The sequence below is a fragment of the Pyxicephalus adspersus genome, chromosome 2 (genome assembly GCF_032062135.1).
Source record: "Pyxicephalus adspersus chromosome 2, UCB_Pads_2.0, whole genome shotgun sequence".
Lineage (NCBI taxonomy): Eukaryota > Metazoa > Chordata > Amphibia > Anura > Pyxicephalidae > Pyxicephalus > Pyxicephalus adspersus.
In genome coordinates, this window is record NC_092859.1 from 53,242,327 (window position 1) to 53,267,341 (window position 25,015).

The 25,015-nt window shown below is 39.0% G+C and overlaps 1 protein-coding gene across 1 annotated transcript in view; it reads left to right on the forward strand.

Annotated features, from left to right (window-relative positions):
- Nucleotides 1–20,260, forward strand: part of LOC140322411 (lymphocyte cytosolic protein 2-like) — a 63,274-nt gene extending 43,014 nt beyond the window's left edge. Inside the window, exons 13-16 of the mRNA XM_072398982.1 lie at nucleotides 617–690; nucleotides 3,787–3,864; nucleotides 16,019–16,168; nucleotides 19,011–20,260. Of these exons, the coding sequence (XP_072255083.1) occupies nucleotides 617–690; nucleotides 3,787–3,864; nucleotides 16,019–16,168; nucleotides 19,011–19,142 (434 nt within the window). The 3' untranslated portion in view covers nucleotides 19,143–20,260. The remainder of the gene's footprint in view (nucleotides 1–616; nucleotides 691–3,786; nucleotides 3,865–16,018; nucleotides 16,169–19,010) is intronic.
- Nucleotides 20,261–25,015: the final 4,755 nt, after the last annotated feature.

The window sequence follows — 25,015 nt, forward strand, 5'->3', positions numbered from 1 at the left end:
ACTCTGTGCCATTCATTGTCCCCTTCTGATCACTCTGTGCCATTCATTGTCCCCTTCTGATCACTCTGTGCCATTCATTGTCCCCTTCTTATCACTCATGTGCCTTTCATTGTCCCCTTCTGTTCACTGACTCACTTTTTTACCGTACGGCCGGGTAACAGACTCCGTTAGGGCAGGGATCAGCAGCTTGCTTGTCCTTCCTGGCGCGGAGTCGCGGGCACGTGCGCGGCCTTTGAAGTTACTTTCTGTTTCGCTCTGCACTGCAGCCAGCACCAAGGAGTCACACAGAGGCACACAGTTACCCACCGTACCACCCGAATGGGAGATTCTTTCAGGCGCAGGTATAGGGGGGTGTCTTATTTGGGGGGTGCTTTATTTTTTTGTTTTGGGCAAAATTGGGGGGGGGGGTGCCTTATTTTATGGGGATGGCTTATCATCGGGGAAACATGGTAAAAGAATAAAATATTATCATAAAAGTTATGTTCAATGGTAGAGAAATCACCTACTAAGAGGTATACTATTTTATTTGTTTTTATGTGGATAAACATGGCAGAACACACACAAGGTATTTTTTTTAATTTTATCTACATTTATTTTTATCTACACTTTTTTCCAGTCTACAAGTCACCTTCTGAAGGCAATACCAGACCACCAGCTCCAAGTCCTTTCAATAATTCACACCAGAATGATGTAAGACGAGATAATACCTTATAAAAACATTAAGAGAATAACAGTCACAGCTTCATTTGATGCTAAGCTGAACTCCAATAATAAGTTAAAACTACTTTAGCAGAAAGGTTACTCCGCATTGCACATTTTTGTTTAGGTCTGCTTCCCTGGACCTAAGTAAGTATTTAACTTTTGAAGTGGGGTATGGAATGTCAAAGCCAGAATTTGGATTTTTTTATGGTTAATTTGCTTATTATGAATTGAAAATAACTAGGGGAGATTTATTTAGCCAATTTTAACAATCGGGAGCAGTGTGAGACCTGTCTGAATACATTTTTATGATTTGTTTACATTTTATTGCACATTAAAAAAGGCAGATTTTTTATGCCACAATGGGAAGTAAAAACTGATGTTACTTTTTGATGCATGTGGGCCGTTCTGACTCGGAGCGCCCTTGCTCTCCCAAGTTTTATCAGTTTCCCCTATCCCTCCAGCCAGTCTAGAAATAACCTCTTAATCATCTCTGGCTATTTAGCTAACTCAGACACAGCACTTGTGCAACATGTTTCCACTAGTGCCGAGTCCACTAGCTCTGCTGAGCATTTCTGAGTGTTTTCTTTGCTGAGCGTTTAATTTGGTACATGTGTGTTTCCCTGCATGTTCCCTTTTGCTGTCCTAGTGTTTCTCTGTGTCTTCAGTGTTCCCCATTCCTCCTGTGTCACCTGTGTCTCCTGTCGCTTGCTGTGTCTCTTGTGTTCCCTGTGTCTGCGGTGGCCCCCGTATTGTGTTTTATTTATGGTTCCTGACCCTGGCTTGTTACTGACCTTTCTTGCTTGCTGCCTGCCTCGACCCCAGCCTTCCTTGACATTTCTTCCACCTAGTGATTTGGTACTGTGCATCATCCTGCCCACCCTGGTGTGCCCAAGGACCGCAACCTGGCAGTAACCAGCAGGGCAACATCCTTACCACTAGAGACTCTGGAGAAGACCTGATTACTGCCTAGTTTCTGTGCCTTGGCCCTTCTCAGGGCTCACATCATTTCTGTGCAAGCCATAGTGCTCCCTAGAGGCTCCATCTCTCCAAGCATGACACTGAAATTCAGAATTGGTTAATTTGGTGAACGCCAATTTCTCTACACTAGTGGCAGAGAACAAACCCTGTTTAACAGCAACAATTCCACCTCCTGCACTGAAAACAGACATGAAATTTGAGGGTGGACAAGAATTTTGATCAAAAGTCCAGTTAGCACACTAATCCATAGGATCTGGAGTTAAAAAACTGGGTGCTTTTAAGACTTTTAGCTCCCTGCCCTTGTGCATCCCCGTTGCATCAAATCCAGCACAACTTCTAACATGAAAATCAGCAGGATGATCACTGATGCTGCCGTTTTTCTGGCTGACAATGTAGTTGCCTCTTTCATAGGCTCCAGCATGTGACCGGCATCCCTAGTGGGCTGCCATTGCTTTGAGCCAGAGAAACCCAAGGTCTCTCACTTTGTACTGTGCTGAAAAAGATAGTTACTGCTTTTCTTTCTTGGTACAGGTGGTCCAGTATATGTAGTGTAAGGCTAAATTCCAGCTGGGACATGGGTCATATATCATTTTGTGATTAGTACACCTTACTATTATTATAAGGCTTCAAGTGAATTTGTTTGCAATGTAGGATCTCCTGAATTGGGCAGTCAAGACATTCTGCAAGCCAGGGTAGCACTTGAACCCATAGTAAAGCAAGGTTTTTGAGAAAATTTACCCTGGTGAAGTGAAGCTGCTGCTTAAAGCTCTTTGTTTTGAAAGAGTTTATGCTAGAGACCTGCAAACTTTATGAAAAGCCTTCGCATATACATTTTTGATGGGTGTTGTCACACAGTTCCTACTTCCCCAACACTGTCCTCCTCATTACTTTCACACGATTCCTAGGTCTGCACCAGAACACTTTCATCCTTGGGTCTCTGCCTCAGACACTGAATATACCAAAAAACTTGCCACCAAGCATTGCTTGTCTAAAGGCTGTTCTGGTATTGAGCATTGGTTTTCAGTAATCTGCTACTATTGCTGCTACTACCACAATGGGCATCATCAGCACCAGCAGAATCAGCTGGAGAACAAAGATAGTCAATAACTTTTATGCCACTATCAAGTCCTCAACTGTTGTTCCTCTTGATAAAATAATTGTTGTGCATCATCCCTTATATCATCTTCTACCTCATGGGCCCTTGTTTTCAAACTGATTGCATTCCCTGAGAAACAGGTATAGTGTTTGAAAACAGAGAGCGTGGGGATGGGAAACGTATTGTCTTCACTGTCTTGAACTCCCTTCTGCAACTTAGATGATAAATAAGCCGCAAGTCCACAAAGGGCGAAGCTTGCCTAGGAGGAATCTGCCTTTTGCTCTCTTGTGAAAACATGTAAAAATGGACATTTATATGTCTGCTACCACTGATTGTTTGCAAAGTAGTTATGCTGCTGATGACCTTCCTTCCTCTGCTACCTAAAGTTTGGTAAATTCTCAATTCAAGAGGTTTACTTTGGGTCAAGGATTCACTTTTGTCTGTTGGTCTTTTGTGAGGCCTACTTCCATCGCTTCCTTTTTTTAGACCTGATAATGACGTTTTCTAACGTGTGAACAGTTCACCTTTGAGAATATTTTTAGCAACTTTGTGAGAAAGTTGCTTGTGTGTAACTGAAAATAATGATTTGATTTTAAAGTTTTAGTCCACAACTTCCCTGATTTTCCAAAGAAATTGCGGCCTTGGCAATAGTTTATTCTCCTTTTAAATGTATTGATTTGTTTATTAGATTTCAATTTAATCTCCAAATTTAGTAGGTTTAAACAAAGCAACAAAAAAAACTAGAGAAATACAAAGGGCAAATGAGACACAGTGTTAACTGTTTATCAGGCCAATATGCAGCCTAAATCTGAGTATTCAAAGTTTTTTTACTGTTTCAATAACACACTATCAGTCTGTGAAAGGAATCACTGCATATTCCAACAGTTGCTCAAGATGGTTGATTTATCAATATGGTTGGGTCACATGAACTAACACTGTTTTTGATCACTAAGCTGTTCACTCTTAATTAATTGTATTTTTTATTTTGAGTATTTCATATGTTTTTTCAGGATCTTTCTTTAGAACAATGGTATTTAGGTGGAATTTCGAGAAAGGATGCAGAAATTGCTCTCAGGTCAATAAATCAGGTAAGTGTATCTTCAGTTTTAAAATGTTCTTGATAAACAAAATGTTGCTAAACACACACACACACACACACACACACACACACACACATATATATATATATATATATATATACAATCAAGGCCAAAAATATTGCCAACCTTGCATTTATCTCCGATATTAAAATCATAACATATGAATTTGTTGTGTGATTCTTTAAAAACAATCAAACACCTTGTATTAGTACATATCCATCATTTATATTTTAATATTGAAGATAAATGCAAGTTTGGCAATATTGGTAAGCACCTGAATCAAAGAAATCCTGAAAAAACTAAAATTGGGTTAAAAAATATATGTATAGGATGTGGTGCCCTTTTAAAATATTCCCCCACCAATCTATTTAAATGGGAACCTTGCATTTATGTCAGAAAATGCACATATTCTCACAGAAAATGGTTGTAATTACAAATACTCTGGTTTTGTCATGTTTATTTCTTTTGTTGACACTGGAAGAACACAACAAAATTATTGTCACCTTCAACGTAATACTTGGTAGCACGCCCTTTGGAGGAAATAACAGAAGGTAATCGCTTTCTGTAACAATCAATAAGTCTCTACTGTAATATTAGACCACTCTTCCTTTGCCAGCTGTTCCAGGTCTCTCAGATTTGAAGGGTTCCTTCTCCCAGCTGCTGTTTTTGATTGCAATAATTTTCTGGGAGAAGTGGTGCATTTTCAGACATAAATGCAAGCATGCCAATATTTTTGGTCGTGATTGTATATATATCTAACATCATTAATGATGCTAGCACTTCCTATAACATCTTAATCTTTGTTACTGCAGGATCCACCTACAGAGAGATTACATTCATCATACAAATCTCTGGGGCTCACCTTTTCATACATAGCAGCCTTTATTCTTTCAGAACTAAAAACACTATCTAAATGAAATTACAACTAAAAGTGAAAGTATTAGTAGGGTTGTCAAACTGGTTTGTATTGATACATGGAGGCTAACGGATGAATTGGTAAGAAAATTCTTATCTCTTTAGGATTTTTAAAAACTCAGCTCATGATATCCTCCATGAGCACCCCTCAACAGCAATGCTACAGATAGGTACTACATGCTACAGGGCCACATTTAGGTAGTGCACCCAAAACAGTGTGATTTTCTACCAATATTTAGACTCATGGTTCCAGCCCAATCCATTTCAATTTACTACCTATTTCTTTCAGAAGGCTTCATGGGTGATAATGATCTTTTACAAGGTAGAAGGTTTGGTTCATTGCATAGTCTGACATGGCAACAGTTCCCAGGTGAATACCGCTGTGACAGATGTGAGCAAGTCGCCATTCTGGTATCTCGCATTGGAGAGCTGGAGAAGCGCATAGCAACACTGAAATCAGTCGATCGCCTTGATAGGGGTCTCCTGGTTATTGGCTTAGATGTGGGGGTGGAGAGGTTTATCAGGATGAACCTGTAGCGAGTTGGGTTACTGTAGTTAGAAGGAGTGGTGGGGCACCCAGAAAAGGAAGGCCAGCCCTGTGTTTGAGCACCCTAACATATTTGCAAAGTTATGTGAAGATGTGCAGGTGGCAGACCCAGTAGTGGCAACTCTAGATGTTACTGCTACCCCTAACAGCCGGGAGATCCCATCTAGTAGGGGAGAGGAGGAAAATGCAGGAAGGAAAGAACAAGTGGTTGTCATAGGGGATTCTATAATCAGGAGGACTGATAGAATAGTTTGTTGCCTAGATCCCTTCAACTGAATGGTTGGCTTTCTCCCTGGTGCCAGGGTTAGGCAGAGTGGTGGGCCGAGTTGACAAATTACTGGGAGGGGCTGGACAGGACCCAGCTGTCTTGGTCCATGTTGGAACCAACAACAAGATAGATGGAAGATGGAGGATCCTTAAAATCAATTTAAAAAACTAGGTTTTATGTTGAAGGAAAGTACCTCCAAGGATATGTTCTTTGAAATATTGCCTGTGCCATGAGCTAAACACATGGCTTAAGTCCTGGTGCAAAAAGGAGGGGTTTGGGTTCATAGAGCACTGGGCTGGCTTTTCATTGGGGTACAACCCGTATGCCAGAGATTGTTTGCACCTAAATGAAAGGGGGTCTTCTGTGCTAGGGGAAAGATTTAGGAGAATGGTGGAGGGATATTTATACTGGAACAGAGGTGGGTGGGACAGGTAAATAAGGTGGCAGAAAGGTTAGTCAGGGGTCAGCCACTAGTGAAGGGTGGATTGGGGATAGTTGGGGGGAGGGTTATGGATAAAGGTATTGAGCTTTCCATGTTACAAACATTGGATTGTGCAGTACTAGTTGTACTGAAAAACAAAACGTTTTAACAAACAATGCTGGTAAATGCAGCAATGGTTTAAAGAGCCTGTTCACCAATGCTAGAAGTCTGGCAAACAAAATAGGGGAGTTGGAAACCTTAATGAATGAAGAACATTATGACTTAGTTGGCATTACTGAATCCTGGCTTTGTTCTTCACATGACTGGGCTGTCAATATTCCTGGGTATACTCTTTCGTAAGGGGTGGTGGTAATTATTGGAGTCTGCTATAGACCCCCCCAGTGCTAAGGAAGAAAAAGAAAATCAACTACTAGCACAGATAGAAAAAGCAGCAAAAAGTGGAAGTGTTTTAATCATGGGAGATTTCAACTACCCTGTGACATTGACTGGAGTAATGGCACTACAGGAACAGCAAAAGGGAGGAAATTTGTGAATTTAATACAAGATGATTTTATATGGTACAATTTATGGAAGCCCCAACTAGAAATTATACTCTGATGGACCTAGTTCTTCCTAACAATGCAGAGCTTATAAAAAATGTGCATATAAAAGAGAATCTGGGTAGCAGTGACCATAATATGATTTCATTTAATGTATGCTGTAAACAGGAAGCAAAAACAGGAAAGATAAAAACATTTAATTTTATGAGAGCAAATTTTCCAATATTAAGGGCTGCTCTCTGTGACTTGGACTGGGAGACAATATTGTCTTCAAAGAACACAGAACAGAAACGGGAATGTTTCAAGTCTGTTCTACAAAAGCACACTGAAAAATATATTCCAAAGGGGTAAGAGGCTAAAATTAAAACCTATGTGGTATTCCAAAAATATAAAAATAAAGGATCACCTTTATCTTTGAAAACTTTAAGCAATATAACAAAAGATGTAAAAAGGAGACAAAATGTGCAAAACTTTAAAATAATAGATTGCAAAGGAAAGTAAGGCAAACCCCAACTTTTAAAAAAATATATATTATTAGCAAAAAGATCAGATCTGAGCATGTAGGCCCCTTAAAGGATGTCTCTGGGTTGGTAACTGGGCATAAAGAAAAAGCTGATTTACTAAACACTTTTTTTTAGCTCTGTGTACACAAAGGAAACTGCCAGGGCTCAAGTCCAAATTCATAAAAGCAAAGTCACTGCCTTAACCCCCCTAGCGGTAATCCCAAGTCACACTCGGGTAGCTTTAACGTAAAAAAACACCTTACCTTGCTCTGTTGTTGTCCGCCGTCATCCTGCTGGACCCCGCAGGTCCTGGGGCGATGTCCAATCTCCAGACGTGCAATGCAGAGACGGATTTCCCGGTGGCGTCAGTGCATGAGTCGGTGCGGGCGGACGGATCGGCGGGAAATTCAAATATTTTGTATTGGATTCAATACAAAATAGCTGTACTGAGTCCAATACAAAGAAATTTTCATATTATATATATATAATTATACTATATATATATGTATATAAATATTATATATGCTACTGTACACTTACATTACATGGTTAACTATTTTTTTAATTTTTTTTAACAGATTTTTGTGTTTTTTTTATTTAAAGTTTATTATTAAATTTATGAAATATTGGACATATTTTGGTGAGTTATGCCTAAGAATTACAGCCTATAATGTAAAATAAATTTCCATACAAAAAAAATGTAACGCTTTATGCATGGAAATTTGGACGGAATTAGAACGCTAGGGAGGTAAAATGAGTCACAATGGCTCAAAATTGATATGATTGAGAAACAGTTGGGCAAAATAAGGTTGACAAAGCACCAGGACCTGATGGATTACATCCACATGTCCTCAAAGAGCTGAGCTTTTCAAAGCCATTATTTCTAATTTTTAGAATGGTACCGATGAATTGGCCTAGGGCCAGTGTGGTTCCTATCTTCCAAAAGGGGGCAAAGTCATTACCAGGTAACTACAGACCGGTTAGTTTCTCCTGGAAAATAATTATATAGGTAATAGTCAGCATGGCTTCATGAAAGACCGAAGTTGTCAAACAAATTTACTCTCTTTTTATGAGGAGGTAAGTAAACAGGTAGACAGTGGAGTAGCAGTTGATATAGTGTACTTGGACTTTGATAAAGCATTTGACACCATACCCCACAGACAGTTAATATGCAAGTTAGGGTCAATAGGTTTGGAAAAGTCAATCTGTAAATGGATAGAGAACTGGCTTAAAGATCGCATCCAGAGAGTTGTATTTAATGATTCATACTCTGAATGGTCTAAGGTTATTAGTGGTGTACCCCAGGGTTCAGTGTTGGGACCTTTACTGTTGACAATCTTTATTAATGATATAGATTTTAGACATCCTGTATGGAATTATTTCTTTTACATAGTTTGGTGTCATCTGCAACAGAAACAGTACTTTTAATCCCAAATTAATAATGATTGAAGTAAATTATTGAAGTAAATTGAAGTAAATTGTATCAGGTTTTTTTTTCCCTTCCACTGGACCAACTATGTCTTATAGGGTTTTAAATCTGGGATATGTTTATTTCCCTAGTGGTTGAACTTGATGGACTTATGTTTTTTTTTCAACCTAACCCACTATGTAACACGCTGGTCAACTCTGTCCTCAGATTATCTATTAAGGTTAGTTTGCCCCATTAGCCATAATAATGCCACATCCCATATATTTAATAAGAAGACAAAAGATACCGCATAGAGTGGATTTTGTGTGGGATTTTAAAGGCACATATCCTCAAAGTAGCGACCAAAACAATCTTGTGTTGATTAAAAACAATATATTTTATTTAAAATGGTATTTAATATATATATATTATAAATTTTGAAAAGTTACAACCACATAAAACATTTTTAGTATATCTGCATGAGTCTCAAATTATCAATTGACATTTGTATATAGATGAACACCAAATTTTACTCAACCAAGCCATGTATTATAATAAAAACATAAATATGTGTATGTCAGTAAATTCAGTATAATTATATAAGGGTTTGATCTTGGAGAAAAAGATAAGTAGGTAATTTTCAATAAAATACTTTTTGTTTGGAACAATCCCAATATTACAGTATCGCAACCAATGACATTTTATACTTAAACCTTAGGCAAGGGAGAACCCAGGCGCCATAAATATATAATAAATACAGGTCTGTATTTGAAAAACCACAACACCTCAGGGTTCTGCCTCCTATAACACCACTGTTGGGTATATATTAATAGCTTCCTGGTCCTCCCTTATCTAAGGTTCAAGTCATTGGTTGAGATATTGTGATTGATCAAAGCAAAAAAGTGTCACAGATCCCTGCAGGACCAGGGGATCTGTGTCCTTCTGTGTGTCACTCACCTTGCATTCCCCTGCTGCCAGCACCTGCCCTGCTCAGGGATCCCAGTCCACTTCCTGGTCCAGGTCATATGACTCCCTGTCAGCTGCTCCTTTGCCTCAGAGGACTAGAGTGATCCACAGATGAACTCCAACTGCTGGCAGACATGTCAACAGCACCTGAACTGCCTCCTTTCTTTCTGGTGGTGGGTTAGAATGTCTGCAGGTCACATGGCCCCATCCATCACATGACCTTCCCTTTAAAAGGAAGTAACTGGCAACAGGAAGTTGCCTGAACAAGGAGGTTCCTTGACTACTCTGGCTGGCCGCCTGCCCTGACTTCTGGCTTGTTTGACCTCGATTCTGTCTCACATTCCTGCATCTCGTCTTATTCTTGTTTGTCAGTAGTCACCTGCCTCTGCATGCACGGGGTGCCCAACCTGGCAGTTGCTGCATATACTCTGTGCCCTGCGCACATCTGTGCCTACTGAGCTGGTGACACGGAAGGTCAACCATCCTGTACTGTGGCACCGTGACAAAAAGTATGCTATTAAATATTACCTAATAACCTTTTTGTGTAAGATTAAACCATTAAATATTTATACTGAGTTTACTGACATACACATATTTATATGTTTTATTTTAGTACTTGGCATATGTGCAACCATGTAATAACGCATAAAGCGGCGGCTATATGTCTGTGAAACACGTTGAGTAAAATTTATAAGTTTGGTGTTCATCTATATACAAGTGTTGATAGTGTACTAGGATCTCCATTGGAAAAATCTTTGCAGGTATACTAAGAATGTTTTATGTGGTTGTAACTTGTCAAAATGTATATGTTTTTTATGGATCAAATACCATTGTAAGAAAAATATTTCTTTTTTAATCAACAAAAGATTGTTTTGGTCATTACCTAATATGTGTCTATGTGCCTTTAAAATCCCACATAAAATCCACTCCATATGATATCTTTTGTCTTCTGTTCTCAGATTCCTTACCATACTGCTCCTTTTCAGGACCTGGCATAGACAGAACTGCCCCAAACCTCCCCATTGTGTGATATGAATATTTAAAGAACGCACAACACTTTTGATGTAATAACAGAATAAATGGTTTATTGACAAATCTGTTCTCAAGAGTTCAAGCATGATATCGTATCAATTGGTGGCAAACAGGCAAGTTATACATCAGGATCTATGGCAAAGACAGAGGCACTTTCTTAACAAGCTTTTATGTTCCTTTATGTTTTATAAAGTGTCCATTAACACCTTCATTGGAGCTCTATATGCTAGAAATTTTTAAAACCAACAGGGGCTCCCTCCTGTATAGGGGGTCACTAAACAGCACTTCTTAATAGAGCAACAAAAAGACACTATTCATTGGTTGCTCTTTGGATCACTAAAACTCATACTTTGCAAGCTTATTATTATTATTAATATTAATAATAAACAGGATTTATATAGTGCCAACATATTACGCAGCTCTGCACATTAAACAGGGGTTGCAAAAAACAGACTAATACAGACAGTGATACAGGAGGAGAGGCCCTGAAGAGCTTACAATCTAGTAGGTGGGGGAATTTACACACAATAGGATGGGAGATATGTAGTGGTGGGAAGTAATGATGGTTTCAAAAGACAGAAGAAGATGGGCAGGCAAGTTTGAAAAAATAAGTTTTGAGTGCTCTTTTAAATGAGCAGAAAGTAGGAGCAAGCCCAATAGCACGAGGAAGACCATTCCGGAGAGTTGGGGCAGCTCTAGAGAAGTCTTGTATCCGTGCGTGTGATGAGGTTATGAGTGAGGAAGTCATTAGTAGGTCATTGGAGGAGAAAAGAGAGGGGCTGGGGGAGTATTTTTTTACCAGGTCAGAAATGTAAGTAGGACAGAAACTGTGGAGGGATTTGAAGGCAAAGCACAGGAGCTTGAATTTGATTCTAAGGTGAAATGGAAGCCAGTGTAGAGATCTGCAAAGTGATGCAGCGGAAGTGGAGCGGTGGGCAAGATGGATGAGTCTGGCTGCAGCATTCATAATAGATTGTAGAGGTGAGAACCGGGTTAGTGGAATACCTGAGAAGGAGGTTACAGTAGTCCAGACGAGAGATGATAAGAGCATGTACAAGGAGTTTGGTGGTCTCAGGGGACAGGTGGGGGCGCATTTTGGAGATGTGTAGGTGAAAGTGACAGGACCTGGAAATGTTCTTAATATGGGGGGTAAATGAGAGGGCAGAGTCAAAGGTGACACCAAGACAACGTGCCTGAGGGGAGGGACAAATAACAGTGTTGTTAACAGTTAGATATATCTCAGGGGGAGATTTGGAATTTGAGGGGGGATGATGATGAGTTCTGTTTTTTCCAGGTTGAGCTTCAAAAATCAGTCAGACATCCATGATGAGATAGCTGACAGGCAACATAAGACCTTATCCAGGACTGAGGGAGACAGGTCAGGGGTGGACAGATAGATTTGAGTGTCATCAGCATACAGGTGGTACTGTAAGCCAAAGGAGGATATGAGACTACCAAGAGAGGAGGTGTACAGAGAAAAGAGAACCGGTCCAAGGACTGACCCTTGGGGAACACCAACAGGGAGGAGAGTGGGTGAGGAGGAGTTACCATTGAAAGAAACTTGAAAGGAGCAATCAGACAGATAGGAAGCAAATCAAGAGAGAGCAGTGTCACTAATACCATTCGAGGGCATGATTTGTATTAGAATGGGGTGATCAACAGTGTCGAAAGCAGAGGAAAGATCAAGGAATAGGAGCAGGGAAACGTTGTCTTGAGACTGGCTCTGATGAGGTCATTGGCCAATTTAGTAAGGGCTGTTTCAGTGGAATGGGCAGCTCTAAAACCAGACTGGAGAGGGTCAAGGAGAGAGTTGGTGGTCAGGTAATCGGTGAGTATTTTGTAGACAAGGCGTTCAAGAAGTTTGGAGACATATGGGAGAAGGGAGATAGGACGGAAGTTAGAGGGTAGGGAGGTGTCCAGTGAGGGTTTCTTTAGGAAAGGGAAAATTATGGCATGTTTCAAAGCTGAGGGGTATTTACCAGTAGAAAGGGAAGATGAAAAGTTTGGTAAGGGCAGAGGCCAGGGTGGAGGAATAAGAATGGAGTAGATTAGAGGGAATTTGGTCAAGCCGACAGGTAGTAAATGGAGATATTGAGAGAAGAAAAGAGACTTCGCCCACAGTAACAGGGCTGAGGGAGGCCAATGATGATTTACAGGTGGAAGGGGTGGGTATCGTTGGAGTGATAAGGTTGTGATCAGAAAGAGGAAATGGTGAGTTGTCAAGGAGGGTGAGATTGCAGAGTTTAGAAAATATCAGGTCTAAAGTGTGTCTGGCTATGTGTGTGGGGCCATTGATGTTCTGAGTGAGTCCAAATGAGGAGGTAATAGAGAGCAGTTTGGCCGAGGCGGGAAGTTAGGGCTCATCCATTGCAACATTAAAGTCACCAAGGATGAGGGTGGGCAGGTCATGGGAAAGAATGTGTGGAAGCCAGGATGCAAAGTTATCAAAAAATTGTGATACTGGGCCAGGATGGCGGTAGACAACAGCAACAATGAGGGTAAGGGGCTAAAGAGACGGACAGAGTGGACTTCAAAAGAGGTGAAAATGAGGGAGGGTTGGGTAGGAAGGACTCTGTATGTACAGTTAGGTGAGAGAAGGAGACCCACACCACCCCCTACTTTGTTGCCAGGTCTAGGGGTATGTGTAAAGTGGGTTGGGTGGGATCACCAGAGAGTATCAGTGGGGTAAAAAGGTGCAGGATCACAGACAGAGAAATAAGAAGAGTGAAGGAGCAGAGAGACAATGAGTTATCAGACTGGGTAGGACATACATTTTTACAGATAATTGCGAACCATATGCGTACATTAAACAATGTGGCAAACTGAAGTCCAAGAGAAGCAGTCCAGTAATATGGGTTCAAGTGAGGCTTGTAAACTTGCTGAGTTCCAGGAGTGGGGGGTGATGATTCAGTCAAAGAGATGGTTTGATGAAATACCAGTTCAAAATGGCAGCAGCAGAGGATGAGCTAGAATCCAGAAAGATAAATCAGTCCAAAGGCAGGATTTCCTATTTCAATGCCTGTGTCAATTCCCTGGATTAATTCCCATTGAATTTATAATTTTGGCACTTAAGATTTGAGCATGTGACCAGGGTCCCAACGTAACTTTGCCTGTTTAAATAGAAGTGCTTTGGGCCCTGATTATGGATGGACTTATTAGAGTATAAGGAATTTGGGATATCAGTTGAACCTGGGGAGGGGATGGCAGGGCAATAAATATCAATGTGCACTCAGCTGGAACTAAGGGATAGTGAACTAGTTCTGTTTAAACTTGGGGAAATATACAAATCTAGAGTGAACTGATGATGCAGGGAAAACTTTTTGGAAGACAAGAACTACCCCCTAAATATTGCCCATCATATACATTGCTGGTGCACTATGCAGTATTGTAGGCTTTTTTTTTTTTGAACAGTGAGTTTAACTGGCTAAACGAATGAAAACAATGATGAGGTGAACACCATCATAATTGTTTAAACGTGTTCAGCCAATCATGTAAGAGTGTGCTTGGTTTTTTGTGCGACCCTAAGTGTAAGACCTCAGTCATGACACAGTAGATCCAAACTAGGAATAACTAGATATATTATTGTTTCAACAGAAAACAACACTTCATACAAAGTCCTAATTAACATAAACTATAAATATCAACAGTTTAAATGACATTTTGAAGTGAAACAGTTAATGGTAAGGATAAAGAAAATTTCTAACATTTTTGGGACAAAATGATTGTCCACCATCTTGGATCTTGTTCAAGCTGGTTCTACTTGTAAGGGTCTCTCTCAGCCCTCAAGGCCATCCTGTGTTCAGCATTTAGGGTCATCCTGCTTCAGGTGTTCTATTTACTGCATTATACAATTTGTTGTTTGTTTTAGACTGGAAGAAAAGCCCAGCAACAAACTTCACACACAATTTCCGAAGGCATCAAAGCTGACTGTAGCTATTTGTATGGATTACATAAACTCTAACCTAACTCCATTTTTATTGGTTATGCAAATAGCTGTCCTTGAAGAAAAAACGGGACAGGGTTAACATTTTGTTATACTGGTTCTCTCTTGTGAAGTTCTGCATTTGCTTAGCATATTTCTACTATGCCTTTAATTATGCAATGTATATTGGGTAGTGATGGATTAGAAGATAGGTAGCATTCCTTAAAGCAGAACTAAACTAAAAAATAAAAACTCACACCTTTACATTTGCAGATCCGTCAATCCCAATGAAGGTTTTCTGGATCAGGTCCTGCGCCATCCCACCTTTTGCCTGGTGCAGAGGAAGTGCTCTTTGCCCCTCTTCCACCTTCTGCTTACGTCACCTGATCTCGCACTGTGCAAGTGCAAGATTGGGTATCTTAGCCTGTGTTAAATGGGGAAAAAAATAGTGCCAATTTCACTTTGCATGCGTGAGATTGGCATTTTCTTTTTCCCCATCGAAGCTTCTTCTCCTTCATAGATTGGGCATGCTCAGCAGGAGCAGCCAGGAGCCTCCTGGGATGCATGGCGTATGTATCCCAAGAGGCTCTGTGCTCCCATCTCTGTCTGTCAGAAGGGGAGGGGTTTTAAGCCCCCCCTAAAAAGAAGGAAATGTTTACCCTATATAAAAGGGTTGTCTACCTTTTTATGTAAAGTAAAAAATTTAGTTTAGGTCTGCTTTAAAGTGAAACTTTCATAAAAATAAAAAAATCACATTGTACTTCTGCAGAGCCCTGATCTTTTCACACCTGGCCTCGATTCAGTCCCGAGTCATCCTGGCATCCTCCTTAGTAATGGCACTAAGGAATTTCCAGACACCGCCATCTTCTTCCCTCTTCTTTATTCTTCTGCCTGTCTCACCTAAATTTCCACTACACAGGTGCAAGTTCAGGTGAAGTATCCTCTTGTAAATTAAAAAAAGTGTCAACCTCACTGTGTATGCGTGAGATTGGGCATGCACAAAGGGAGCAGTCTAAAGCCTCCTGGGACACCTACATCTTGTGTTCCAGGAGACTTCGCTAACACTCCCATACAGTCTTTACCGCCGCAGAGGAAAAGACGAAAGGTGACGGGCTTCCATTCTATTTTTTTAAAGAAGCACTTAAGGAAAAAAGTTAATTTTTATTTTATAAAAAAGGGTTATCTACCTGCTGATAGGTCAGCTTTAAGTGTGCATTGGATCAAAGAATAGCAGAATATTAGTTATGTACTTGTTAACACATGTCTAATTCTACAAAGCAATACATATATTGAAACATGATGTATGCCTCAATAATCTTTCTTACAGGAGCTCTGCTGGAACCCCTATAAAAAAGTTTGTCTCTAGATTTTACAATCCACCTCACATAGGCTCCCTCCTCTTGCTCTCAATTACTTGCAGTTCTGAATTCCACATAAAGCTCCAGATGCTTCTATTGAACTTTTTGCAGATAATACCATGCTAGGATATATTCCATCAATGGGCTTTACCCCTTTATATCACTTTGATGAGTTATGTAAGCATATCTCCTAATAAGCTTTTGTATAACTAAGAACCTTGTAAAATTTATATTTCTTATAGGATGGCACATTTCTGGTCAGAAACTGCTCCCAGCTATCAGTCTCACAACCATATGTTCTTATGGTGCTTTATAAAAATAAAGTTTACAATGTGCGAATTCGCTACAACCACCAAAGTGAAGTATACCTTCTAGGATCAGGAGGACATGAGGTATAGTATGTTTTAAATTTTATGAAATACAATATTGAATTTCAGTATTTTAGCTTTAAAACATAAGAAACATGTCAATCTGTGCACAGATCTTACCTTCACCAACTATGATAGGTTGGGTTAGCAAACACCTGCCTGAAAAGGGGGACAAGATAGAAGGCTTTTAAAGTGGCACTCAAGGAAATATTTAAAAAGTACAAAACTTTATTATAATATTATATAAAATGATGTAAACACCATAAAAGGACCCACTTTAAAATCTTCAGGTTAATCAGGTAATCTTCTACTACCTTTTCAGGTAGTATATTTGCTTCAGGCTGGGCACTCTCTAGGTTCACTAGTGTTCACACTTGAGCCCCCCTATGTTCTTTTCTCTTTCCATTTCGATTTAACTTAGCAAACACCCGATGAAAACAGGGTCATTTTTCCTGCCAAGTGACTGCGAAGTTTTATCATTCTTAAGACATGGTCATTACCCCCTGTTTAGGCAGTATCCTTAAAACAGATGTGTAATTCCCTTGTATTGTACTGTAGGTTGTAGCTCAACTTTTAGTGTGCCTACTGAGGATTAGTTGCTCTAAATGCCCAATCGTGAAGAATGTATAGGTAAATCTCTATAAATATGTATACAAAACACATATTTAAGAAAGTAAGGATTTGAAATTCTAATGTTTTTATTGTTGATTGTTTTATTTTCCTATACCATGGAATATTCTAATTCCCAATTTCTTGTACCAATGCAACAAAAAAGGGAGGTAAAATTTTACCAATATGTTTTAAAAATGTAATTTAAAAGGAAATGCTTACAGGGTAAAACCAAATTATTCTAAAAACAATTGACAGGAAAATGATTATAATTTCCAGGCATCCAGCAGAACCATTATTATTAACATTGTTATATATTATTAAAAGTTGTTAGCTATAGCTGTTAAACTTGCATGGTTAAGACTAGTGCTGAGTAAATTTATCACAATATGGTTCAGCCCAGGTTGGGACATACTAGATGACAAATCGGCCATAAAATGGCACTTAAAGAGGAACTAAATTCAAAAGTGCCTAAAACAAAAAAAAAATACACTTACCTTCAATCCTGCAGAGCAGTCGATCGGTTCGGAGGTGTCTTCAATCTAGTCCTTCGTCATCCCGGCATCCGTCTCCGAGCGCGCAGGGCGGTGCCATCTTTGCCTTTTCTTCCCAGTTCTTCTTCCTATGTCACTCGTGGCGCGAGAATAGGTGACATAGGTTGGAAAAAAAACTTGCCGATCTCACTGCGTATGCGTTAGATCAGCAAATGTTTCTCCTTTCACGAAAAGGCTCCTTCTGCGCATGCCCAGAGCCTCCTTGGATGCGTGACATAGGTATCTTGGGAGGCTTTGCACTCCCATTCATTCTCAATCACCCAGGCAAACGAGAATTAGGGGTCAGTGCTGCCCCCTTTTTTTCTTTTTTTTTTTTTAAAAGGGTGTTGCACATAAAAAAACCTAAACAAACAGAATTTTTACCTTACATAAAAGGGTTGTCCACCCTTTTATGTAAACTGAAATTTCTGAGTTTAGGTATGCTTTAAGTAAACAAAAGACTAATTGTGCTGGTTACTTTTGAGGGCTGCTAGGTGACATTTTGTACTATTCAAGTCTTGAATAATTGTTGATTGTCTTGATTTTGTTAAGTAAAATTACAAATTTTAATTAAAATTAAAATTAAAAATTACAAAAAGAGTAAAATTACAAATACCAGTTGGATTCAATGATAAAATGTGAATCAGCTTTTATTCTAAATACTATATATATATACTATATATATAAATAAATATATACTAAATTCTATACTTAATAAATCCAATATGACAAAAATAAGTGCACTGTTTGTAAAAATGTTGGTACATTTTGAGTGAACAGCGGTAATCCTGAGTGTGGCTCAGAGTAAAAAAATCATGCTGAATGCAGTAACCCCTAGCCACACTCCGGGTAGCTAAAAACATAAAAAAAAACCACTTACCTGGTCCCATCGGTGGTCTCAGGCATCCTGCCTGTCGGATCCCATCCTCATGCCACGTCCTCTTCCCTTGATCTTCCGCCAGCATGTGCAGTGACGTTCCCCAGGAGTTCCCGGTGACGCTGGTGCATGTGTCGGTGCGGCTGGAAATTCAAATTATTTTGTATTGGATTTGAAACAAAATAGCTGTATTGAATCCAATACAAAGTACTCAAATATATATATATATATATATATATAATTATATTATTTATATATTATATATGCTACTTTACAGTTATATTACAGGTTTCAGTATTTTTATGCTCCCTTTTTTTTAACAGATTTTGTGTTTTTTTATTTAAAGTTTATTATTAAATTTATGAAATATTGGACATATTTTGGTGAGTTATGCCTAAGAATAAAAGGCCTACAATGTAAAATAAATTTACATAAAAATACTGACATAATTAGACCGCCAAGGAAGTTAAAGTCTGATTTGGACTTTTGTTCTGTTGTCTAAAATATAAACCAAATATGATGCTCAGAATGTAGGCAGCCCATTTCACATCAGATTCAGCAAAAGACTTGGGGTTCCAAATCATACACATACTACTTTTTGTACTAAAATGCTTTGTGGTGCACTGCAAAGTGTTTTCATTTGGCTCTGTATAGTGCATTGGGCTGCTATTCAAGTCGAGGATTAGACAAAATTAAAAAAAATGTAGTGTAGAAAGAATCCATGTACCTGACCTGTGTATGCATAACTTTTCTATGTTTTAAGAGGAAATACAAGTATAATAAACTGTACTAATATTTAAAAATATTTTGCAAGATTTATATTAAACATTTACTTATTGTTATCCAGCAGACTTTTAATTCTGTGCCTGAAATCATCGACTTCTTCCGCAGCACTCCGCTTCTTCTTATTGATGGGAAAGATCGAGGCTCACGACAACACTGCAAACTTACATTCATAGCTTCAAGGAACCACTATTAAAACTATTTTGCCTACATTTCTTAATTGAAAAATTAAAAAGTATTTAAAAAAATGTATATTGAAAAGGTTTGTATATTTTTGAAACTCTGAGATCCTTGGGTAAATTTCATCGAGCTGACATTAAGCTTGTGAGGCAAAATTAGGAGCAAAAATCACATTGGACAACCCTCACCTCCAATAAGTAACTATTTCCCTGTACACAGCAGCTATTGCCCAAACTAGACCAAAGAGGGAACCATTGGTGTACTCTATCCCCCAACTTTTATCTTACCTACTTTCAGAATTTTTTCTTTCTTTAGTTGTCAGTAGTTAGTAACAAATGTCCCTAAAAACAGATTTTGACCAACAAATATATTACTTTACCTCTATCAGCAATTATCATGTTCTTTAGATTTTATAGGAAGAGTTAAAGAATTAAATATAAAATGCTATGTAACAGTACTATTGTAATGCAAGGGTGACTGGCATAGAAACCATAATACTACTCTTTACCTTCATCTATGATTTGTTACTTTAAAAAATGCTACTGTATAAGAAAATACAGTATGTTATTTTTACTGTGCATTCAAAAATGTCCACTGTTCATCTTAAAATGTACTTATTGAATTTTGACTCATTAACGCTTTTGTTGCTAAGCACTGCTTTCTATGATTTATATGCATATTATAAACGTGAAAGTTTGAAAATGCCCAGTTATATTCAATATCTATTTTCCAATTTTGCAGGACCTACTGGTATATGCTGTAGATTTAAAGAAAAATGGTTTGTTAATTTAATGTGTGCTCTGAAACTGTACATCATAACAATATTTTCTATAAAAAAATAAAATATATCTTAAAAATCTAAATATAAAAATGAAACAGTTTTAAGAAAATGACAAATTGTGTATTTTTGTGATGATAAAAGTCAGTTGTTCGATATGTGTTCTATTTTATAACCATTTACATGCAAACATTTTGTTCTTTAGTTTTTGTTTTGCGGTATTAAAAAAAAGTACACAAACTATCATGTACTATTTGTCAATGACTTTATACCAGAAATGTATTTTTATTTTCAATCTAACAGGACAATTAGCAGAATACTAAATTTTGCTTTTCATAAATATTATTTCAATCAAATATACAGTTTTCTGGTGTGTTTTTCCTCAGTGATTGAACTTACTGGGCTGTCTTTTTTTCAACATACCTATCCTCCTATGTAATACTACCAAAATAAGCATTGTAAGTACCCTCCTCCCCCCACAAAAAAGTATTAATATGTTATCCTAAGTACTGAGACAATTATTACTAAAAATTTGGCTTGATTCTAAAGAGGTGTATAGGTGCTAGAAGTATTAATGTAATTATTAAGTTTTTTAAGTTCCTTATTATGGTGACATCAGATCAGATATCTATAGACCTATGGAGGAGATTTACTATATAATTGTTCACTTATAAAGTTATTCTAAATTGAAAGAATTAGTGGAATCTGTGTTCAATTAAAAATATAAACAGCTCCTACCATAATATTTTCCTCACACATAATTGTGGGTAAAAAGGGGATACTGAGACAATTATGGAGGCTTTAAAAGAAAAGAAAAAGTTAAGATTGTAATTGTAAAAAACATCCACATACTCAGCCTTCAAAAACACTTACATCTGACCTAACATGAGCCCCAGAGGCCCCTCAAAACAAACATATACCTCCTCCTTAGCCGCATCAACAATACCTACCTCCTTTTCTGGTATGGGAGCTGCAAAGTCCAGCCCCACCAAGCCCCACCCCCAATAGCCATCTAATTGGCTATGGGCACCGCCTCCTCAGTCAATAAAGGTCAAGGGGTCAGAACATGGCTCACAGCCTCTCCATGACCGCCGAAAACCCCCCAGTCATCTCCCCCATCCCCCTCACCCAGACTGCCCCCACGCTGCTCCCAGGCAACCCACAGCTGTCTCCCCTCCTGCAGCCCCAAAGAGACCTCCAACCCAGCAATCCTCACCCCAACCCAATGTCCCTTACTTGCTCCAGGTTGTAAGATCTTCCTGGGCCTTTGTGGGATCTTCCAGTAACATGGGCTGCTGCATCACATACAGCCCCGCTGGCACACCGGCTGACGCAAATTGTAGTCCAGTCAGATGACACATCGCTTCTGGATGCCAACTTGCTAGCGGCCGTGGGTACCATCATCTTTTCGAGCCTCAATGACTGTACCCACCCCCTCCCCAGGGCTCCGCCATAGCAGGGGATTCTTTCCAGGCCTGGACCTACCCCGAGGTAGCTCTAGAACTTTCCTTGTCCTATATACCCTCTCTCCACCCCATTAACTTTACCCTATGACCCTTACTCCACCATTAACCTTCACTGACCCTTCTAAACCTCCTTCTGAATCTTTTGATCCTTTCACTGCCTGTCGCCTCTTCCTACCAGGTCATGTAGTCCCTCCACCTTATTTTCTTCTTTTCCTGCTCCAGTTAATTAATAATTATCACTCATTAATAAGACAATGTCTTTATTTTGACATTTGAGGCAAACGCAGGTACACAGGCATAAGTAATTTGTACATTGCAACAAAATGGCAGATGATGCCAGAATTTATTGTGCCATATGCAATGTTAACTTGCACTGCTTTTGTTCCCTGTAGAAAACATGTTTGTTGCTGGCACATTGTCAGGGAGAAAAAATGTATGACAACAGTGTTTTTTTATCTCATTCATTCTGCTTTGCTGGCCTACCATCATGCTTCTGTTGTATGAGAAACCATTATTAGGGGTAGTAGCTAAATTAATATTGGGGCAGGTTCAAAGCCTCATCTGATTTTAGAGCTCATTGACCAATCTAAAGGCAGGGATGTTCAGGAATAAATTTAAGTGTATGGCAGAGGAGCTCAGAAGTCTTGTAATGGCAGTAACATCATTGAAAGATGTACTAGTAGGGATATGATTTGCATTCACTGTATGGTTGTTTAAAATACCCAGAATGTTTTGGCAAACTTGTTTTTAGGTGAAGAGTAATTGACAATCTGATATCTGCTTTTGAAGATTGTATTGCCAGCAGACATTTATCAATGTGTTGTAGATTCAATTCTACAAAAAAAAAAATGGAAATTTAATACAACTTTAATTATTTTGACTTCTTAGGCAGCATTGTGATTAATACACATAGTAGAATTACACTGTATAATGTCTCTAAAGTCATAAGGGGGAACTATTTAAAGTTTTTCTATTTCTCTATATTAAATTAAAATTTTGGTAGAATCTGGAAGTTTGAAAGAATTGTAAATCAGAATTTCTCAGTTCCCAGGTAATTTAGGTAGATTCAGGTAGTAGAAGATATCCATTTAAAGATACCGTACATGTATGGACAACCTAATTTTGTCAACAGGGTGGAATTTCCTTATGTTTAGGTAGAATTTGGATGTATCAAGGCTGCTATAATTATTTAATTATTTAAATAGAATCATAGCATGTAGTCTTCAGAGACACATACTACAGTAATCTATGGAAAATAGGGGTTTTAATTGACCCAGAAAGGAAAAAAGGGCATTGAAATCACTTTAAGGACAAAAGTTTGTCAAATTATACTGTGCTATGTTACTGTGGATAGCTAAATGTGGTCTAGTAAGCAGGCACACTACATTTTATTAACGTACAATAGGTAAATCCTCATTTTATCTTAATAATCCTAACAGTAAAATAGCTTTAAAATAGGCATTCATTCATCTCTCAGCCTGCTTGCAATGTAAAGTAATTATTTTTCAAAAATCATAAAAAAGACTATATTAATAAGGGTTCAACTCAGTTTCTAACAGGTTAGTGGGGTTTTGTACAGGGTGATCATATCCCCTCCAAGCCCAGTGATTCCTGGATCCCGATTACCAAATGGCTTTTACCTGTTCCTGTGACCAATCAGGTTGTTTGGCTTACTATTTAAACCCTGCAGCTTCCTGTGTCCTTTGTCTGATAATTGTGGTTCATCACATGATTTTTCTCAACTATTCCTGCATAAGCTATCACCTTTAGAACTTCCTAATTTACTTAACCTGCTGGATTGCCTGACACCAGCCTCCTGATGCTAAGAGCTACTGATAACTCCCGGCCTGCTCTGTCTTCTGGCTCCATACTTGGTTCACAGACTCCTGACAATTGTCTTTTTGAAACCATAGGTACAATGACAATTAGTGTAGTAAATCACCAGGATCGGACCAAATAGAAGGTCAAAGGACTTCTTATTCCAAAAGAGGTACTGTTCCTCCAGATGAGCACTGTATGGTTGGCTTTTAAAGATTCTTACATCAAGCTATGGCTGGCGGTGTTACATTGTACAAGATTCTGGATATTTAGCTCAGTTGATTCACAATGCTTCTCAATGGCCATACAAGTTCAGTGTTCTTATACTGTTTGTGATGTTTGTGTTCTTATACTGTTTGTTTGTACTAGCAGTACCACTATTGCCTCCAGCACTGTGCGGTGCTGGAGGCAATAGTGGTACTGCTAGTGTTGGTAGTATATTACAAAAAGACATGTCCTGAAAACAGCAGGTAGAGGACGGCACTTGGTAACAAATCTTTGGCATATTCTGAATCTGACAATGATGAGGATGTTGTTCTGTACAAGACATGGATAACAATAATGATTAGAACCATAGTGGGCATAAAGAAGAAGGTACAACATTTTACCCCTCTCCTATTGGCAAAATTAGACTGTAGCCTGACCTTAATAGTGGCAAGAATTGGTAGGCACATTACTGTCTCTCCGAGGTAATATTGATATGTATATTTTCAGTCTTATGTATTGCTAGGTAATACACCGTCAATAATAAATATGGGTGGGCACTTTATTGTCAGTTTACTGGTAGAAGTAAATAATCACAGACGTTTGTTATTGCACACAACTGCTTATTTTATCTAGATGCCCAGACATATCCTGAGTTTTGCTTGTAGACTAGTATGTGATCTAACTGTATATAGAAGTATGGATTTGTATACAAGGAGACTCTGAGCAGGGTTTCAGGGAATGCCATGAGAACAAAATTTGCTTTTGGGCAACTTTTAAAGTCTGCTGAGTGTGGAAGTGCTAGAATGTTTATTTGGATTTTTGCATTAATGCTGTTAGGGATTTCCCCCTTCACAAATTGTCCTGTGTCAAAAATGTTGTAGTTACTACCTAGTTATAGAAGTTTAACTTGACATTCATTCTTGACAGCGTCTAATCATGCTTCTGAGATGACAGATGGTGCCCCGGTGGATCTCCTCCCAGGCCTGGATCAGGGCGTCAGTGAGCTCCTGGACAATCTGTGGTGGTACTTGGTGGAATTGGATGCACCAATACATAATGCACCAGCCTAAAGAGGAAGTAATCCAATAAGAAAAAAAATACACTTACCTTCAATCCCCCAGAGCAGTCGATCTGTCTGCAGGTTACATCCATGGGGTCCCACATCACCCCGGAATCCATCTTTGGGCTGGTGTGCTAGGCTCCGTCATCTTCTCTGTTCTTCTGGGTTCTTCTTCCTACGTCAATCGATGCAGGCGCAAGATTGGGTGACGTAGATGGGAAAAAAACTTGCCAATCTCACTGTGCATGCGTGACATGGGTATTCTGGCAGGCTTTGCGCCTTTATATTATTTGTACTTTATGTAAAGTAAAAATTCTGTATTTTGTGTTTTTTCTAAGTGCAAAACCCTTTTTTTTTTTTAATGAGCAGCACCTCCCCCTCATTTCTTCATCACCTAGGGCAGGGGTCTGCAACCTGCGGCTCCGGAGCCGCGTGCGGCTCTTCAGCCTCCTTGTTGTAGCTCCTTTCGGCTGCCGCGGGGAGATCTCTGATGGGGGATCCCCTTCCTCCCAGGACACTGCGGAGGAGGGGGATTCCCTATCCGGTGTTCTAATGAAAAA